We start from the raw sequence: 14,292 nt of genomic DNA, 5'->3' as shown, positions 1-14,292 counted from the left end.
TAAACTTCCTTATTTTCTGATCCATGGCTTGAAAATGCTCCCCTACCCTCTTGAGATTTGCATTTCTTATAGCACAGAGAAGATAAATATTGCTTGTGGCTGGGTAAAGGCACCCTTAGCCAACACCTGAACCCTGTTGAGAGAATTAAAGCTGTAATGGTAGTCTCATTGTCACTTTTGCACAAATTGAAAGCCAGGATAGATTAGGAAGACAGATTTTAATAAATTCTAATTCCACATGAATTCTCAGACTGAACATAATACAAAGATCTCTGAGCTCATGGGTTGTTTCCTCTAGTCTGCTCTGGCCAGGACCAGGGGACAGAAATAGACTTTAGGCAAAGAATATATATATATATGTATTGAAAACTGGGGCTCCCCAGTCCCCGGAAAAGTCAACTGAAAGTCCTCTGGGTGATATTTCCCTGCTCATCTACCAAATGACTCTGAAGAAGTTCTGCACTAACGACCTACAGCTGTTCCCTGCCTTGCTTTGTAGATAGCTTTTCCCCCATGCTGCCCTCATTCACCTGAGCCTTGACTTTTCTGGAGGGAAAGCCAGATAGCTACTTGGCCCTGGGATGCTTCTTAGGTGAATGTGCCTACATTTTAGTGGAGGATTCAAGGAAGCCTTAGCCTACTCCTGGGTGAAGGTGCACACATTCATGCTCTCCCTCCCCGCCTCCTTGGTAATCGGCAGATTCCTAATGACTGGTGATGGCACCCAACATCAGAACAGTCCTCCCCATGATGGGCACATGGTCTCAGTTTTAAGGTAATGAATTTTCTTGCTAGAGAGCATCCTGACCAGAGAAAAGGTTGTGTTGGTGCCTGAGAAGATACCTGTAGTCAAGAAGACGTTCCATAAGGCGGGTGACAGAGGTCACAAAGGAAATGCCGGTCTCGCGCCATGTTTCCTGTTCAACCTTCTCCAGTAGGCTATTGGTGGAGGGATAGGGGAAGCAAACACAATTCATGAGCCTTCCCTGGGTGCAAGAGTGAGGTCCATGTGCCCATGGGAGCTGTGGTGGATCTGGAGACGGCAGACTTACCACACTGCAGTCTTACCTGGGGTAGGGCCCAAACAGCTGGGTTCTACTCCGTGCAGCAGAAAGCAAAGACAAGGAGGTTATTGAACTAGCAGCAACAAATGAACACACCTCCCATTTTTCTGTACAAGTCCCTAAGGTTGCCACCATGGTAAAGATGAGAGAGGGGTTCAAAGCCCCAGCCACTTTAGGTATACATGGTGAGGTTTGTTTTGGAGGAGAAACTGAGAAACAGCCCACTGTAGGATAAGCCTAGCTTTCTAACTGTCTGACTGCCTCTATCACTGCCCAGAGCCATCCTCAGCAAACATACAAACCAATCTCTTCACATAAACCAAGGGAAGGATTCTCATTAGCCTCAGGGGCCAAGCATGAGGGATAGTGAGCAAGTCCAGTGAGGTACATTTAGCCATCCCTACTGTTAGGGGATACTCCCAAGAAAAATGTATCAGAGCCAAGAGCTAAATGCCTAGGTTCTTTTCACACCTGATAGCCCCATGCTTCTGGTACCTCAGGGAAGCCTCTGGCTTCTCCAAAAAGCCTGGCTTCTGAAATCCTCTGCTATCCCACAGGTCTTTTCTAGGAGACGATGACTTGAACTCTTTCTAATTGTTCCAGTAATGACCATAGGTCCAGTTGTCACTCCACAGAACTCTATTCCTAATTACTAACTCTATTCCTAATTACTTCCCACACTGTCCCTTGCTCTGTAATATCATGAGAGTCACCTGGAGTGGCAGGCCCAGCTGAGGGAGCAGCACTGGGGACTCAAACCCATAGCCTGGCTGCTGTTAATGCTACTGCTATGATGACTGTCTCCCTGAACAGAGCATCCTTTCTAAGCCTGGCTTCTGGCAAAATGAGAGTTTCCCATGTCACAGATGTTGTTAGAGAAGGCAAGACTATTGACTCTGACCTCTGAGCTGTGTGGATAAAGCCACTGTATCAGCATTTCTCAAACTGTGTTCTACAGAGCTCTCTGTCCTGGAGGACAGGGGGAGGTGAGCACACAGGTGTGAGAAATGCTGATCACTATATTTTTTAGAGATTTTTCATATCTGTTTTTTTTTGAGATGTGGTCTTGCTATGTCGCCCAGGCTGATCTCAAACTCCTGGGCTCAAGCAATCCTTAGCCTCTAGAGTAGCTGGGATTATAGGAGCATACTACCTAAAGAGGCTTGTTTAACTGAATCTTTTCTAAACTAATTAGCCCATGATTTACATTTTTTCAGCATACCTACAAATATCTTCCCAAAATACCAATGGAAATGTTGATCCATGTTACCAATGGCTCTTAGTTCTCAGACTGATTTTAAAAGAGTTTATGAACACTATTTGGTCAGGTAATTAGTAATTGTGGGCTATTTTTGTACTTTTTCTTTTGTAGCAAAGTTACTTGTTAGTGGCCAAGGAAGAGATTTCTCTGCCTTGTTTCCACAATTAGAAATATCTTCAGCTAAAAGAGAAACACTAAAGGATGGATTCATTTTCATAAATTATATTTATATTTAAAGTAAATTCACATTTTCTCTCATGACTCATCAAGAAAACAAACAGGCATGGTTGAGTAGAAAGATTCCGCCACTTGAAACTATAAGATCTGGTTTCCAGAGCTGCCTCTTCCTAGTGAAGCAACTGAGGACATGCTAGCACTTCCCTGAGCTCAGCTGCATTACCTCTAAGGGGGGAAGGAGGATAATCTCTCCCCTGCCCACCTTGCAGGTATGTTGTGAGGATCAAATAAGATAAGAAACGTCAATACAATTTGTACACTGTAAAGCTGTAAGAAAATTTACAGTATTATGACTAGAAAAATAATGTTTTTCTTCAAACTGCACCAAAACAAGAAAATATCAAAGCTGGAAATGATGAATAAGAATTACTCTAGAGCTGTAAATGTCTCAAAATTTCTCAAGATAAAATAGCAACATCACTATCTACCTGGGAGGGCCATAGTTCCCCTAAGTCCCTCCTTAGGTCTCTTAGAGGCCTCCATCAACTCAAGACAGAAGCCACAGAATGGTGGACCTGGAAAACCTTGTTGTTATTAAGAACAACCACTTCATTTCATACACAGAAGACTGGCCTGGGGAGGAGGTATGACAGTGTTTTTTTAAACTGACTGTATTATCTTACAAAGCAGGGCAAATAGGATCCCTTCTTTCAGAAGAGGGTTTATTCCCCCCCTCCCTGAAATGCCAGCATTGACCTCTAACTGAGTCCCTAAGAGCTGTTTGCCCAACTGGATGCAGTACATGCTATGAAGACAGATGATGATCCTTTTCCCTGTCAGCAAATCTAGGAGATCAGAGTTATCACCTGTTTCTACCTCTTCAGTCAACTATGGTGATCCCTGAGAGAGTTTGCTTTCTTGTTGACAGAAAGTAAGCACTGATAGCACCAGGAACAACATTAGTAACATTAGTTACTCTCTTGGCAACTAATCTCTAAAGCTTGCCCAATACAGTCATAACCTCTACCCTTCATTGCCTTCCCTTCCCCAGTATGAGGCGCCTGGGGCTAGAGCAGCTTACAGCAGACTGAAGAGTTCCCTGTAGCTCTCGTCACCTTTCCCTTCTGACACCATGCTGTCCAGCTTGTCAATCAGCTCAGCCTCCACCTAGAAGGAAGCAGAGACTTCATAAATCTGAGCCAACCTTAGAGGAAGAATGAGAAATCCAGTCCCTGCAATAGGTTAGAATGGTGAGAAATTGCTTCTTGATTTTCTGCTTGCTCCAAACAAATCCCAGAGAAGATAGGATCTCATTTATAGCACCAAGAAAACGTCCTCCCCAAATTAGGAAGGCCTCCCAGCCTAGTGGTTTAAATAACAGGTAGGACTTAAAAGTCTTAGGTACCCTTTTCCTAATCTAATGGTCTCACTATGTTGCCCAGCCTGGTCTCAAACTCCTGAGCTCAAGTGACACTCCTTATTTGTCATTCCTTCCATCCTAACTTTTATTCTTCTTAACCATCTGGCTGAGAATGTAAGAACTCAGACTAGAAGATGAATATAAATCATGATTCAGGGCAAAATGAAAGACATGTCAGTACAGATTCTCCTCTTTCCATTCTGATACCTACAGCTCTGGGCCTTTGCTGGCAATGGCAGCTGGGATTCTAGTAAGAAAAACCTCAAGGGCTGAACTAGCTAAGTTGCTGGACAGGTGAATGTTTTATTGGCTAGTTTGCTAAGGCTGGTTGGTTTGTAAACCTTCTGGAAGGCTAATGTAAGTGTCTGTGTTTACCAAACTCCCTTCCTACACCAGCAATGCCCACTTCAGCCTCACATTCCACATAAGCCCACTACAGCTTATTGTCTTTATAACAGAAGCTACTCTCTATGTCTGTTTGGTTTCTAGCCCCTTTTTCTGATTCAATTCATTCATCCATGCACAACATTTGAATGCTTCGTAAGAACATTACTGTCTCTCCTCCATCATTTTCTGCTGTGGAGCCTGAATTTGGCAGTCTGTCCCAGGCTCCATCCCCTTCTTTCTCCTGCTGATAGCTCTTTTACTAAAATTTTCCCAGTGTATTTGACCCAGTTGGCTCCCCTGGACTCCATTTTCCCTCAGCTTTGCAAAGTGGAGGAGAAAGGGCAAAAGGCAAGGATTTCCTGGAGAGAAAAGTATTTTGGATTTCAAAAGAGGCCTTTGTCAAGTGTTTTTCTTTATTTAAAGATATTAATTCAAAATAATTTGTATGTAAAAAACACATTTGGTTAGAACTTTGCCCTCTAGTCAACTAGTCAAAAAGGAAGGGAATTTGCTGGGGAGCTGGTCCTCACTCTAATGGGTAGCATTAGTTGGGGTTGAATGAGATGTGAGTGTTTCCTTCAGGATAACAGGCTCCACTGTTTGTATCCACAGGACCTAAAGGCCTGAGGGCTGCTGTTCCTGCCACTGCCCCCTCACTGAGCCCCCTGAATTTGTTATTGGATACTTAAACCATGAGGAGCAGTATTACATTTGTTCCTACCCCATGGATCTGCAAGGGTATCATTCAGCCACTTTTTTCCCTCTTTTTCTCCCTTCCCCTCCTCTCCTTTCTCCTCCCCTCCTCTACCCTCTTTTTCTCTTCTCTTCTCTTCTCTCCTTCCTTCCTTCCTTCCTTCCTTCCTTCCTTCCTTCCTTCCTTCCTTCCTTCCTTCCTTCCTTCCTTCCTTCCTTCCCTCCCTCCCTCCCTCCCTCCCTCCCTCCCTCCCTCCCTCCCTCTGTTCTTTCTCTCTCTCTTTCTTTCTGACAAGGTCTCACTCTCTTGCCCCAGGTAGAGTGCCATGGCATCATAATAGCTCACTGCAACCTCCAACTCCTGGGCTCAAATGACCCTCCTGCCTCAGCCTCCAGAGTAGCTGAGACTACAGGTACGTGCCACCACACCTGACTAACTTTTTCCATTTTTAGTAGAGACGGGGTACTCTTGGTGAGGCTGGTCTCAAATTCCTGACCTCAAGCAAACCTCCCATCTCCCCTCCCAGAGATCTAGGATTATAGGTGTGAGCCACTGTGCCCAGCCCTCTTTTTTTTTTTTTTTTTTAATGAACCTGACATTGTGAATGTATCAACCACTTTTCTAATTCTAGGCTTTCTAATTTCTAGGCTTCATTGGATTTATTCTGAGGTGAGAAATTAGTTGTAAGTGATGTACAATAAAATCTTTTAAAACTTTTACAAGCCTTTAAAGTGTGGCATTATGGTATTATTTATATAGATATTTCTTGTAAACAAAATAAAACCCAGCATGGCTGCATTTACTAATGTGCTATAACAGAAGCCTTTTCTTACTCCACACAGGGACAAAAGAATCCTAAGGCAAAGAAGCAATAATGGAATAACTGAATTATAACAGTAAAATCACTAAAGGCAAATAGGGCCTCTGAAGTTCCATCAGCAGAAAATGAGGATGGATGAATAAATACAGCCTTTTTAATAGTGGTCTGCTACATGGCCAGGGCAGGGACCATACATTTATGGTCTGGCTTGATGAGTCAGTTGCTTGAATATACATTTCAGAAAAAATAGAAAGTCTGAAGTCTGGGGTCCTAGGGGTCGATGCCATCTCACTCTCGCTGTGTAGAGAAAAGGCATCAGTAGAGACTTGATTGGGGTCATGTAAAGTCAGGTAGAGCTAGGTCTAGAAGTCAAGGTATCTTACTTCCAGTTCAGAGCCTGCCTTGCCTCACTGGGTCAACCTGCTGGCCACAAGCTTCCCAAGAGAAGGGCCTGATTATAACAAGGGATCTTCCTTCACACATGGAGATACAAGTAGACTGTGCTTCCCAGAACAGAGCAAAAAGATGGGGAGGGTACCTGGAGCAGCAGAGTACAACAGACAAACAGGAGTACACCAGTCCACTGGAGCCTAATGTTTGCCTGGTCTGCTCCTTACTGTTGCAGTTAACTACTCTAAGACCACTGGTTCATCCCAAAATCACAGAGGCAAAGGGAGCTTAGTGGGGAACTGGTACAATTCCCAAGCCAATGCAGAAATTTCCCCTAGAGGCCTCCTGGGAGCTTCTGTTTTAAGATCACCAGCAAAGAGAAACTCCCTATCTCCCAAAGCAGGACAGCTCACAGTGGATAGTATTTGCTGCTAGCAAGTTATTTCTTTTATTGGCTAAGATTGGCTTTTCTACCTCCAGCCCCTATTGGTCCTAGTACTATTCCCTGGAGCTTCAGATATAAAGGCAGGGACCATGTCCCCCACTTCAGTGGTGACAGAAGAAAGGCACAGGAAGACAGTCTGAAGCCACTTGGTCAGAAGGCAAGGGGCCTGCATCTCCTGTACCAACACCTGTGTGCAGTAGTCTGTGAAATCCTGGGCTACCCTGAGTCATGGGAAGTCATATGGTCTGGGCTCCAGCCCTAGAAATGCCTGGACCATATGGTGGGAATTCGCTGGAGAAGAAAGATAACATGCTCCCAGGGCTCTATCCTGAATGAATTGGAGAGGTTACAATCTCAGTCATTTTCTCCTTGATCAGAAAGTTCATTCCTTTCCTCTGATTCTTTTCTGGCCTCTGACTTCATAAAGAAAATATGAAAATCAATTTTGGCCAGCAAGTAAGAGAAAATCCTTGAATAGGATTCAAGTTGACCAAGTTATAGCCCATCCTCACTAAAACCATGGCCTGGTCATCTAGGCCACCTGCCTGAACAGAAGGGATCTATCCCAGAGAAGAGCACCGTGAATACTGCCAGGTGTCATCTTACCTGTTTGAAGTTGCCATTCTTCCTCTGCTCCCAGTCCATCATGTCATGAAAGATAGGAATCATAATATTCCGCACTTCTGGTTGTGGTACCAGTGTCACACCCAGAAAAGGACCAATCATTCCCGGAATAAAGTGGATCTTATGTTCACCTGAACAAAAAAAGTCAACAGCCAACATATTAGTTCATGCCTACTTTTCTCCTTCCATGGGAGCTTCCCAAATGGGGCCTTAGCACATGCTATAATCTGTACTGTAAGCTTCTGAGAGCAAAGTCAAGTCTCTCATATGGTTTTCTGAGATACTTTCTCTCAACTTTTTAGAGTTCATGGATAAAATTGGCTCAGCCCAGTTAAAGCAAATGTTCAATAGGCACAAAACTGTTCCAAAGGATTTCCTGAAAGGTTCCACAACTACCTGAAAATCTCTATGAAGTCAAGGAGTAGAGTTTGCTACACTGGACAGAATGAGTTTCTGAGAAACCTATGATAGTTTCAGAAACCTATGATAGTTTCAGATCTATTCATAGCATTTATTTAGCAAGGAAAATCCATATGTTTCTGCTTAAGCACAATGCACTCTCCTTGGGGTTTCTAACTCTAGCCCGGAGGCTTTTTAAGTGATGAGGATATTCAGCCCCCACAGGTCATGGACCTTTTCACTGCCTGTGTTCATGTATGATGAAGAGGTCCACCTCCTGAGCTAGCAGAAGTCTCCTACACAGCCCTGCTCTGATGGGCTCCCTCTGCCCACCCTGAAACCCCCTATCATCACATTGCATTTCTAATGATAGCACTTCACCTGTTCAGCTCAGCTCAGCTCATCCCTCAACTTCCTTAATGAGGCCTTTCCATGGTAAGTGAGTGAGTGTGTGTTTCCCTCTGACTGGCCTGGCATCTTGGCCATGTTACCTGAAGCCAGAGTCAACCCTGAGGACTGTGGGATAGGACTTTTCTTGCAAAGGTGAAACAGAGCGAACCATCATCCAGAGCTCTGCTTTCAGTCCTTCAGAGACTAAGGAGGAGACAAATTGTGGGCATGTGCAATGATTGCTATAGCCAAGTAAAACCAGTTCTTGGGGACCACAGAATGTCATTTCCACCAAAAGCAATGAACCAGGACTGGCTTTATCAGGCAAATCTGGCATCTTTTTTGATTTCTTCAATTTTGAAAGTCTATCTAAGAAGTAAATGTTAGCCCTGAGGCTGATTCTGTATGTTCTGATCTTGGTATTTAGCATAATTGCCAGTCTCTTATATTCCTGGGAATTTTGGAGTCATCTTCAGGGTTAAAATCCATATCCAAACTGTGCTGGATACAGAGAATAAGAGTACTGAGCTAGAAAGTTGGCTTGGGGAAATGCATTCCCACCCAGGGATAGAAGCCTCTACTGATGGCAGGAATAACTCACACCTTGCTTGTTGCCTCTACATTAGTGGCAGGGATGATTAACAGAGGACTAGAGGATTTTATGACCATCATTCCTACAGCTTTAGAACCATGGGCTCAGCTGAAAGCAGATTTCACTTGAAACAGTAACAGTAGCTTCTCTAGCACCCTGACAGGCCATTTAGAATACTAAAGTATCACAGGATGGCCCAACCAGTCACTATGACAACCCAAAAATTCTACCCAAAACACTGATCTGACAAGTTTAGATTCAAAGCAGTAGATATTATAGAAGCTATGCAAAGAAGGGAAGTCAAAATCAATCTCACTCAGAGGCTACAATTCCCTTCTCATATGTTCCTTCATGCAATTAGTGTCAGGTATCTGATCTGGATGCATGAGTACCAGAGACCCAAGAAGTGTTTCAATCTTTATTCAAATTAATAGCCTCATTTGTACATGTGCTGTATACCTCCAAGACCTATGCTTTTGAGCCTACAACATCTAGTCTGGGACAGGAAGAGCACAGAGGAGCTTATAGGCATGGGTTCTCAAACTGGAAAAAAAAACTAGTTTTTCTCTTCTTCTTTTTTATTTCCTTTTGATTTTAGTTCTCAAAAAATGGATTGTGCATATATATTACTGGGTTCTTACTCTTCAGCCAAACTCTCCCTGCCAAGGGCTTCATGTACATATGCTACACCATCTATCTGAGGTGCTATGTTAAAGATATGTAAGGATCTTTTGGGTCTGAATTAACATTTATAAAGCCTTGGAAGAATTATTAGTCTTGTTACTTTCTATTTGGCTATGCAATATGTGGAAGGCAAGACTAGGGGGAAAAAACCTACCCAAATTCTGCCACATGCTGAAGAGTTCATAAGCCATCATCACACGCATGTCCCCATACCTGGGAATAGTAACACAGAAACCAGCTGTTAGGAGGAGAAGGTTCAGGAAGATAGGACTGCAAACCTTATGAGTACAGTACTTCAGCACCATTTGTTTCTAACGCTTCCCCAAATGATAAGCCATTTGGCTCTTGACTGAACTCTCACACTTGGCCCCTTGGGAAACTACCCAGCAGAGAACCTGTGGACTTCTGAAGGAACTCTCACACTTGGCCCCTTGGGAAACTACCCAGCAGAGAACCTGTGGACTTCTGAAGGAGCCTCTTGTGGAAACATAGCCCCACCTGGGCGAGTGGTAGGGAGATGAACAGGAGACATCTGTCTTACTTATCTAGAATCTTCTTCCTTTTGGCTGAAGTGATGATTTCTAGCTGAAGGCTTGGCTGATTTATGAACAGAACTGCTAGGCTAAAATAAGAATTCCACACCTAGAGAGACAGAGAAAGAGGAAACATTTGACATTCTGAGACCTTAACCTTACAGGGAGAGTTACTGCAGACATGTGCACAGAATCCATTTTACAATCTTAAGATCCTGATTTTTTTGTCCTTTTTAAATATCTTTGCAAACAGGATTTCTTTTCTCTTTTACTTTCTTGACTCCTTCCGAAGCCAACAGTGTTGACTCTGGACTAGAAAGCACACACATGGATGTCTGGCTCCCAAAAGGGGGACTCCCAGGTCATATTAAAATCACCATCCCACTTAGAAGTTTGAGACTATGAATACATTAATAAAGAAAAACAATTGAGCTTACTTTTCGGATTTCTAGGGTAACTGCAAAGATAGTGATGGATTTCAGGAACACATACCTTAAAGTCAAAGTCTGTCTCTGTGAAATTCTTGTGCAGTGCAGAGGACAGATACTGGACAGTAGTGACTATAATACTGCAGTGAGGAAACAAGGCATTGGCAGAATTAAAAGACTAACAATGACATTTGATAGCTTAGCATCATTTGTCTATGGCTGTGTACAAACTTTGTGAGTAAATTTGTTTCCAAGTAAGATGTGACTATAAAGGAAAGGGAAGATGGCACAACTCTACAGAAAACCAGTTTTAGAGAAATGCCCCATAGTTGTCAGGCTAGCTCTGCCATTACCTAGTATTCGTACTTCTTCTATCTGGGCCTCAGTTTCCCTGCTTATAAAAGGAAAGGGGTAGGGTTCAAAGATTCTTTAAGGTTTCTTTTAGTCAAAGAATGATTCTAGCATTTTGGGGAACTTGGGTAATCCATACATATAAAGATTACTTTGTAGGACTTAGAATATAATTTTATTTCTTTACTTGACAATGGCATTTATAGTTATTAAATCCTTGCTTTTGTCATACACTATTATTTTCATCTATGAGTCATTTGATTTCAGATCTAGAGTCTTACTCTCAATCTTAGCCTGGGCATATAGGGGGCAATAGGAGGCTGTCCTGCTGGCAAAGGAGTGTGAGAGAAAGTGGGGAGAAAGTGAAGTGGAACAGGTAGTTGAGGGCTTTGGCTGCCTGGCAAAGGGACTTACATCTCACATAAATCCAGTTCTGGGCTTTGTTGTAGAGAAAAACAAGGTAAAAACAGCTCATTAGAGAGACTAGTCCACCAGCAGAGGGGGTGACAAATTTATAGGGTAAAAGCTTCAAAAGAAGAGGCTGTTCCTGCAGGATAGGCTGGGGAGCCTGAAGTGCTCTAAGTGGCGCTAAGAGGTAGAAACAAGAAGGATTCAAATGGAAAAGTCACTACTTGAGAAAATGTCTGTGCAGCTTAGTTTATAACCATTCTTCTGTTCTGTATAAAACATTTTGCAATTTTGGAAAAAGTGGTAGTGCCCTATAAAAGGTACTAATTGGAAAGACCATGCTAATATATCTAACAAATAATTTCACTACATTCTGTATTATGCCAATATATAATAAAAGACAGATCAGTGGGAGGAGGCAATGGGCTACAGTGTGGAGGCCAAGTAGCTTTCTCCTGGGTAGAGGGAGACCAGATGAACCAGCCCTTTGCCCCTTGCCATGTATATCACTCGTCTGGTTTGTCAAGAGGAAGCACAGGCTGGACATATGAATGGGGCAGGCAAGTTAGCGTTATTCCTAGAGCAAATTCTTACAGGTCTCAGGTGGGTAATTGGCACTAGCAGTGGGATGCAAGCTCTGTCTGGCAGACAACATAACTCAAATCGAGAAGAGGGCCTGGGACAATGCCTAAAGCTACAGAGCAGAAGAGGCCAACAGGACACTGAGCAGGCTTTCCTCAAGAAGGAACCATTCTTTGGGTATTATATTTCATATCCTTAACATTTCCTTTTCTGTTCTTACTATGCCATCATCTATCAGGCACTTAGACTCTGTTTATGGCTTGTCTTTGATTCTCTCCTCTCCTTGTCCTTATATCAATGGCCAAGTCTGCTAATTGTACCTTCAAACATTTTTCCCCATTTGCCCTCTCCTCTCTGTTCCCATGGCCTTGGCCTTCATCTTTGTCTTGCTCATGCCTTTTCTCTCTCAAATACACACATACTTCTGAGCACAGCTCTGTGGATGTTCACAGAGGCCTCTTCCATACTCACTTGCTTGTGAGCAGTCTCATCACCATCCAGTCTCGAGGGAAGACACTCATCTTCATCAGGTTCCGGAACACACAGAAAATCTTCAGCAAGAATTCCTGACCACAGAGTAAAAGCTGATGTGACACACTACCACCACAGTGCACATTTCCTCAACAAGCACCCCCGGCCACTAGACTATGAGAATGAGTGGGACCAGTGAGTTAGATTCTGGTTTCATCTGTGAGTTGCTTCTCTCGTAGAGAGCTATTAATACATGAAAATGAGCTCTGGGTACTCTCACAGGCCAGATGAGAGCAGATCCAAATTGGACAGAATAGGGGCAGCTCTATGCCCACTCTGATAACCCACAGTGTCCAAAGCCTAAAGCATAGGGCAGATGAGAGTCCAGCAGAACTGGTATCTGACTGAGTCCATGGGCCTCATTCTCTGGGGCATGGCCCCTGAGCACCTGATTTTAAGAACATGCTTTTTTGGATATTAAGAACACACTGCTGGGAGAAGTAGTTCAGGAATGTCAGAGTATAGACTTCTGAAAATCTGCTCCTCCATGAAAGCAATGGGGTGGCTAAGGCTGGTTAATCAAAGGCCTGCAACAATCTGAGGAGTGTTTATTCAAAAAATAGATGAATCTCAGCAAGAATAATGAGGTTTTTTGCATTTTAACTTGCCCTATTTTCATCCCATCTCGTTCCCCACCTCCACAGTAACCTTGAAAACAAGCAGCTGTGGAACCATGGCAGTTGTGCAAACTAGTGGCCTAGCAGCCATTGGAAGGAACGGAATAGTTTTGGAAATCTTTAAAAAGCCCCATCCCCAGAGAATTGTTATTATTTGACCTGTTTGTTAGCTTCCTGGAAAAGCACCATTCATAAGGCTTGTCTTAATTTGACTTGACTCAGAGCTCACTCATCGAGCAAAGCTCTATCCCCAGGACAATTACCTCTTCCTCTTTTGTCAGACTGGCTTTGTATAGAAAGATCTCAACAATCCATCTGGCCAGAGATTTTAGGGTACCTCTCAAATCTTTGTATTTGTCCAGACCGCTGTCTCTGTTTTTGGTGGTCCCTGGAGCATAGGTCACATCCTGTCAGTACCCTGAAACTGATAAGGTAGGAACCAGACTCTCCAGATACAGCTGGAAAGGTTAAGATGTTGGATTTATGTTTCAGTTCCTTCTATCTTCATGGTGAAGCTAAGCATGGGCATTTATCTCATACTTTCTGCACTAAGCTGATAAAAGATCTATGGCAAATGCCTGTATTCATTCTCTGATCCTGGGGAGATAGCTGCTGGCAGTGGGTATAGTGTATGTCCACCTCTTTTTTTCTGTGGTCTAGGGCCACTCAGGAATACAAAGCCCTATCCCCACACAGCTAGGCTGTTAAGGAGACAGTCCCTTGGTAGGACCTACAGAAGCTGTGGCACTTGAAACTTGGCCAAACTCCTTCCAGGAAGAATGGGTATGTCTGGATTTATCACTATGGTAAGCCAAAGGAAACACTTATGAAGTGCTGAGTTCTGCCTTAGGTTGTTGAATAACTATTTTTGTTTGCTCCATGAACTTCCTGATACATGTTCATCAGAAGCCAGACCATCAAGCAGCCACTGGAATTGTGTGCTGTACGCCCCTTCTGGAAAGAGAAAATGGGAGCTGCATGTTCCTGCCCCTTTTCTGCACTGCTCCAAAGGAGTCTAGCCCTTGAAAGTGTTTATGCACCTGTTTAAAACTACCTCCTTGTTCATGATCTAGGGAGACTCACATATGCCTAGTTCCTTCTGTTTCCCAAGTTAAGAGGGTTAGCACAGAATCCTTTGACAGGTAGCTGTAAAAGCTGGGGCAATCAATGTGTGGTATAAACCCCTTCCAGGGAGCAAGAAGGAGTTGTGTTTGTGTGTGTGCTTTTTTTTTTTTTTTTTTTTTAAGGTACCCTCATTCCTTCCAGGGAGCTGTTTTTTTTTAAACATCTTTTGTCTTGATTTATTTCATTAGAAATTCAGTGGCCATTATTTTTTTTGATGCATGTTGATATATCTTGAAGAGGATTGGTTACAAAAATATGAACAAATGATATTTTTGGTACCTGGGTTTTAGTAACAAATTGATAATACCACTGAACCAAGATTCTCAGCAAAACATTAACTACTCTGTGTGCAAGTCTGTTTTTCTCCTCT

At 43.2% G+C, this 14,292-nt stretch overlaps 1 protein-coding gene across 10 annotated transcripts in view; it reads right to left on the bottom strand.

Moving 5' to 3' along the window:
- The window catches only part of DOCK3 (dedicator of cytokinesis 3), a 599,374-nt gene that overhangs the window by 48,092 nt on the left and 536,990 nt on the right, over positions 1–14,292 (bottom strand). For 9 of the 10 annotated variants that reach the window (XM_012771410.3, XM_076008055.1, XM_076008080.1 and 6 more), the window contains 8 exons: positions 12,121–12,215; positions 10,373–10,448; positions 9,889–9,989; positions 9,502–9,560; positions 7,265–7,413; positions 3,584–3,669; positions 1,069–1,095; positions 844–939 (listed from right to left, as the gene is read on the bottom strand). In XM_012771410.3, coding sequence (XP_012626864.1) covers positions 844–939; positions 1,069–1,095; positions 3,584–3,669; positions 7,265–7,413; positions 9,502–9,560; positions 9,889–9,989; positions 10,373–10,448; positions 12,121–12,215 — 689 coding nt within the window. The remainder of the gene's footprint in view (positions 1–843; positions 940–1,068; positions 1,096–3,583; positions 3,670–7,264; positions 7,414–9,501; positions 9,561–9,888; positions 9,990–10,372; positions 10,449–12,120; positions 12,216–14,292) is intronic. The other variant, XM_076008061.1, reaches the window with a different exon arrangement.

This window comes from Microcebus murinus, chromosome 1 (assembly GCF_040939455.1).
Source record: "Microcebus murinus isolate Inina chromosome 1, M.murinus_Inina_mat1.0, whole genome shotgun sequence".
Taxonomy (NCBI): Eukaryota; Metazoa; Chordata; class Mammalia; order Primates; family Cheirogaleidae; genus Microcebus; species Microcebus murinus.
Note: the sequence above shows the minus strand (reverse complement) of the source record. Positions and strands in the feature narration are given on the sequence as shown.